Source organism: Austrofundulus limnaeus, unplaced genomic scaffold, assembly GCF_001266775.1.
Source record: "Austrofundulus limnaeus strain Quisiro unplaced genomic scaffold, Austrofundulus_limnaeus-1.0 Scaffold58, whole genome shotgun sequence".
NCBI lineage: Eukaryota > Metazoa > Chordata > Actinopteri > Cyprinodontiformes > Rivulidae > Austrofundulus > Austrofundulus limnaeus.
This window is the reverse complement of record NW_013952460.1, coordinates 76,152-82,409: the sequence shown is the minus strand read 5'-3', so window position 1 is coordinate 82,409 and position 6,258 is coordinate 76,152. Positions and strand designations below refer to the sequence as shown.

Below are 6,258 nucleotides of genomic sequence, written 5' to 3'. Positions count from 1 at the left end.
TATCAATCTAGCCATGCTAATATAGCATAAATACATGACTTTCGCTTGTTTTAATGTTTTATTTACTATTACTTTTTTATTTTTTATTTTATTTTATTTTTATTTTTTGGTAGTCAACTTCAGTTCTTCTATGTACATAGAAGATATTGTTATATGGAAAACAACTATAATTTAACAGCTGTATCTTGGTTACATCTCATCTCTGTGCACAGCATCATCATTTTATAACGTTAACTTTTAAGAATTCCTGAAACTAACACATTTTCATGTCAAAACATGTGGAAGAAATGTGCTTTTTTTTTAGCACCGTGACAGTTTCAGTTTTTAAATATGTGAAAAACTCTTGGGATCAAATTTCTACCAAAACTAACACAGTCGAAGGAATGCAAAACAACTTGGGATTGGAGTAATCAAGCATGCTTGTTGGCTTGGCTGAGTAAAATCATATTTTATTAAAGGGATTTTCAACCAGCAAGAAAATGTCTTATGCGTTTAAAATGGCTCCTTGTGRCATTTAAAGGAATAGTTTCACTATTTTAAATTAGACCTGTACATTTCTAACTTAAATATATGACCCCATTTGAGAAAATCTAATCACCCCCCTTCTATCAAATATATATCAGGCTCAAACTTATAAAAACCTGGGTAAAATAATGCTTCAATGACTTGGCAGAAGCACTATAATATGAAAGACTATTGTTTTATAGGTTTATTCTGTGAGAATTGTAGTCATTGCTCACCTTTAGGGCCTTGTTTTCCTTTTTATTCATTATTTTCTGGGTGATGTGAGTACCGTGAAGCTCTCTCAAATGCCTGACTCTCGTACAGACAGCTGTGGCGTGTTTGTTGGTATGCGTACTTGTACAGCTCAATACTCTTTACATTATTTATGATGTATGAGCGGCAGTRTTCTTGGGGAAATGACTGAGGAGGATTTGATTGTCTCAATGGCTCAGTTTCTGCCTGGCAGCCGTCGATACAAAGGAAGCCTCAATAAGAATTTAGATTAGACCATTTCTTGAGTCCATGTAAACATTCTGTTGTGCTCATCCAGCTGCGTCGAAGGTCACAGAAATATGTGTGTATAAAACTCTCAGCTCTCACGCTGCTTGTCATTTTTTTACCTCGACATTCTTAGCATCCCCTATTCCCTCTGCCTCCTCTTTTTCCTCACCTTCAAGGAGCCGAGCTGGCTTCTTTCTCCATTCTGATGTCTATTACTCAAGCATCACCTTGGATCAAATATTCCTTCTCTCTCTCTCTCTCTCTCTCTCTCTCTCTCTCTCTCTCACCTTTTTTTCCAATCTGCAGAAGCCAAATGTTAGTGAGAGATAAGATGCAGGGAGAGTGGGAGGTGGAAAAGAAATGGCTGCATGCTTGTTTATATGTCTTGATCYGACTGGATGAATAATTCAGCAAAGGACTCCCCGGCGCCCGGTGATTACTTTAAAAGAATAGTTTGGGGCAGTGGAAGACAAAAAAAAGTAGGGAGAGGAAATGTGGGTGGCAACAAAGATGAGAGACCCTAATTAGCAAAGGGCGTGATGAATTATTAGGATGCCACGAATGAAAAACAGTTTTTGGAGCCCAGAAAAGTCTCGGAGGGCTTCGTCTGCCTCGCTGTGGGACACGGGGCATGAAGGGAAACTGGCAGCTGATTTTTCTAAAAAGTGTTTCTATGTCAGATACCTTTACTGTGTTGCGTTCTCTCGACATTTGCTCTGAGCAAACTGCAGAAAGGCAAACCTGTTATGTTGTTTACTCTGTAAGTTTCACTGCAGACTTGATTAAACCTGGTCCTCAACCTTTTCTTTGTACTTTGAAAAATATCAGAACAAATTTGCACAGTAAGTTTAACCATTGGTGAGAACTGTTTTTACACAGTACTAGTAGAAACACTTTATTGATGGTTTTGAGTGTACTGTGTTCTGACACCTTTAAACCCTTTACAAATCATAATACAGTATTTAGCCACAGCCTATAATCCTTTGTTGTTTTATTACTTGTTTTAAATGATCATTTCTTAGATTAATGATGCAGCATGCAATATTTGTTTTTCCTGTGATTTGCATATATAATTAAATAATGTCTTGAATAGGCCTACCATCATATTGACTTAATCAGGTCTTAGCAAGGGGCCACAGCAGGGTGCAAAATGTCCAGCTGTGATAATGACCCAATCCAAAAACCAGTGTTGTATTTCTACCTGAGCGTTGGATCTCTGAATCATAAACTCTACTGTTCTTTCGTCCTCCACACCTGGTTCAGTGATTATATTACCTCTTCAAGTTCTGCAGAAGCCTGGTAATGACCCATTCATTCCAATCAGGTGTGTGGGAGCAGAGAAACCTCTAAAGCTTGCAGGATAGTGGATGTCAAGGACCAGGATTGGACACCCCAGGTTTATTTAAAGATGCCTGAGACGAGCTACATGGACAGCAGTTCCCCTCCGAAACTGTAGGTGTCGCTACAGGGAACAATGGCACCACTTGAGTCTCACAGGAAGGCTGTGTCCAAGGGGCTGGGCCCTTCAAAGGACCCAGTCTACATGGGCCGGGTCCTTGGTCAACAGCAAAGACTGGAAAGAAATGGCTGTGAATTTAGACGATCTGGCTTTCTGCTTTATTCCCACCATTACCACGGCGTTAGCCTGGCCCTTGACTTCCTGTGCAGCTCCGCTCAATTCTAGTTTCCCTTCTCTGCTCCGTCTGGGACTTCTCCCATAGAGAAGGATTTCGCTGGCAGATTTTTAGCCGGGCCAATCAGAGAACAGAAGGAGGAGCTTTGAACGACGTTGACTTTCTGTGCAGTCTGCTAGTTATTTTAGCATACGGCAGTGGAGGAAGTGAATGAAGCCAGTCTGTGTTGATAAGGCTTCCAAATTAAAATAAATTTGTCTGACAAAGCAGCAGCTCTCATTCTCAGTCGTCTCGCCCGGCTCCGTACTTCTCTCCTCTCAGTAGGATTGTTTACAACACACGCGATTTCCGGTTAGCTTCTTAGCTTAGCCTCCGTCACAGCGACATACGTCGCAGCCAACTGATCCATTCATTTTAAACTTCAGCAGAGGCCACGCCTCCTGCAAGAATCACTTCTCTATGCATCAAGTCCAGACCCTTGTACGAAGCAAAGTGAAGGACAGGGTCTGGTTTAAACCAGGCTACCACGGCGTATGTCCTGTCACAGAAGCAAAAATATATCTAAATTAGCAAAATATCAATATATTAGTATTATTAATATCACAAAATTAGCTTAAAAGCAATATATGAAGAACAAATGGACTTGTCGTACAGGTGCACGTTTATTTTGCTATACCAGCTTGTTTGATTTCTGACAAGAATAAAAAAACATGTCTCTCACAAAGGCATTATACTACAACCACTTGAACCTTTTAATTTTTAAGCTCCTTTCTCTCGCTTCGTTCGCCGTTACGGCCCGCAATGCATTATGGGATAGGGTTGGTCGAGAGTCCCTCAAATCGGGGGGAAAGGAGTAAGCATTTTTCGGCCGCATCGGAGGAATCTTCAAATTTGGACAGCCTACGGCGAGGCGCTGTGACGTAAACGGACGACAAATTCTGTCTTCGGAGGACGCCGTCCCTGAATTTGAACACAGTGTGTTCTTTGCGACACAGTTTTTTCAATGATATTCAAAGCGATGCATTTGCTACTTTTTGATATTTTCTTGTTGCCAAATTTAAATGCGAGTGTGTGACTAAAATTTTTTTTTCTTGTGTAATTTGTGTGCAAATATTATGTTTGCTGAGGAAAAAAAACTATTTAAGTGCTGTTATTGCCATCAGGTTTTGCCTGGAATTCTTTTTTTCAGACACGCCTTAAATATTATTTCCTCTTTGGACACAGTCCACTCTAAATAAAGGCAACCTCGCCTGAAAGGCTGTGGGAAGAACAGAGAGTGGGACTCTGATTGGGGGAATACTGGAATTCTTGGGCTGGACACTGTGGGAAGAGAATCTGTGGATGTGAATTCCCTCTTTCCTTTTCATCCAGGGAAAACAACAACAGAATAAGACTTGTGGGCTCGCTTGCACCCGGTCCACTGTATGGCTCTTTTGTCTTCTGGAATCAGACAGATTGGCTTAACTTCTCCCGTGCTGTAATTACTGTTTGTTGAGAAACGACTTATCCCACCGCGCTCTGTCATTAGGATTAGCGCCCCGCGTGGCGTTGCTTTCCATTCTCCTGTAGCAAAACTCAATATCCATTCTGTCACAAGCCATTCTCTGTAGCTAAGCAAAGCCTGGCTGCAATAACAGGGCCCTTAAATGGATTAATTCTCGTCCACCAACACAATTTGCTGCAGCAAGAAAGGGGGAAAAAAGCATCTGAGATCACAAGATGTTGCAAATAAAAAGGCGGCGGGAGGAAAACCACAAGGTCACCCTTTGAAGTCATATGTTTGAAGCATCTCACAGCCTAATTTGTGTAAATAGACTTCAAGTGATGATGCAAAAATAAGGCCAGGGGGTAAAATCAAACAACAAAAAGGCTAATGTTAATGCTGCTGTGTCTCTGCTTGTGTTTATTGGTCTGTTAACAAAATATCTTGTCAGATTTAATGAAACTCTCAGACAATAAGCACTGGATTAGTGCTAATCTGCRTTTTTTCCCCTGCAGTTTGCATTTCCCCGTTTCACACTGTTTCATAAGGTTGAATGTAAAGTATCAAAACGCACTAAAATTCACGTGTTTGTCCTCTGTGTCCTCTCCAGGTGTGCTGAGCCTGCCGGACAGTTTGAACCTGCACCGGGACCAGCAGCGCTCGGGCCGAGGCGGCGAGGGTCACGGATACACCCAGGCTGAGCTGCGCACGCTCGAACAGTCGCTGCTCGCCACCCGTGTGGGCAGCATCGCCGAGCTGAGTGAGTGTAGATTTTTCCTCCCGGTGCAGGAAAACACACAGACAGACTAAAATGGGTCTTAAAGGGATAGTTCACTTTAAGATCAGCAGCCTCGATGTGTCTTTTTGCCATAGTGGGCAGGAGTGAGTGCTTTCTGTCCCGTTTTGAGTTGTCACGGTGGTCGACCCTGCGTTTTTCTGCTGTCCCCTCCCTACGCGTCCATCCTTCCACACCTCTGACTCTCAGTGGCCCTCTTTCGTCAGGAACCTTTCGGTTCCAGCTGTTCTGACACCTGTTTATGATTCCTGCTCGGGGACCTTTTAAATCCAAGGTCACCTCCTCGCGGGCTTTTAACCTCAACTTAAAAGAAAGAGTGTTACCTCTCCCCCCTCCCTGTCCTCCTCAGATTAAATCTGTCCATCCCCTGCAGACATTTGCACACTGTACGGCTGTGTCCACATGCATCCATCCTGGCTGTTTGCTTCTACTCTGAAACAGTTTATAAAACACTTTCTTCTGATGTCATTCAGTCACATAATATTAAAATTAAAAATGATTTCTTATGCTGCCACAGTTTTTTATTATTATTATTATTATTATTATTATTATTATTATTATTATTATTATTATTTCATCTTAAAACTCATATTTCCTTTTGTTAAATTTAGAAACTCCATACGAAAAAAAACCCTGCTTCCCCCTCTGACATTCATTAGTTTAATAGGACAGCACTAGTCTGTCCTCAGCTGTTCCTAAGCAACAGCAACCATTAATATGTACAAACTAATATTGTCCAACAGTGAGTGATTGGCTATTAGTTACAAATAAAGTTGTAAGGTTGCMTGCAGAATGACCCAGGGCGCAGGCAAAAATCCAGAAAAAGGCAAAAAAAGGTTACTTATTTAACAAAAGAAGGCTGGCAGGGCGGCCCTAAAACTTACAGAAATCTCAGGAAGACACAAGAACTRGAGGACAACCACACAGGCTGGGGATAGCAGCTCAATGAACCAACAAACACTGAAGACAAGACCCAGAATATGAAGGCAAAATAATTAGGGACAATGGGAAACACCTGGGGAGACACAAGAGGAAACATGTGAGCGTGGGCGGGGCTGGAGGCAAGACAGCAGGGAAGAGATACAACAGAGAAACACTAGAAAATGAAAGCAAAAAAATAAAAAAAACACCGACATGACATAAGTTTGATTTTTTTTTTACTAAAGTTATGGTATAATTGCTTAAAATCAGCCATTTACAACTTTTAAGCATTGGAATGTCACCGGTGGGTATGTGGGTAGGTAGGGAGATGATAGATAGATAGATAGATAGATAGATAGATAGATAGATAGATAGATAGATAGATAGATAGATAGATAGATAGATAGATAGATAGATAG

General features: G+C 41.4%; 1 protein-coding gene across 3 annotated transcripts in view; it reads left to right on the top strand.

The window, feature by feature from the left end:
• LOC106518240 (ankyrin repeat and BTB/POZ domain-containing protein BTBD11-A) overlaps window positions 1–6,258 on the top strand; it is a 206,330-nt gene that overhangs the window by 138,183 nt on the left and 61,889 nt on the right. For all 3 annotated transcript variants that reach the window (XM_014009430.1, XM_014009429.1, XM_014009428.1), the window contains exon 2: window positions 4,733–4,882. In XM_014009430.1, coding sequence (XP_013864884.1) covers window positions 4,733–4,882 — 150 coding nt within the window. The remainder of the gene's footprint in view (window positions 1–4,732; window positions 4,883–6,258) is intronic.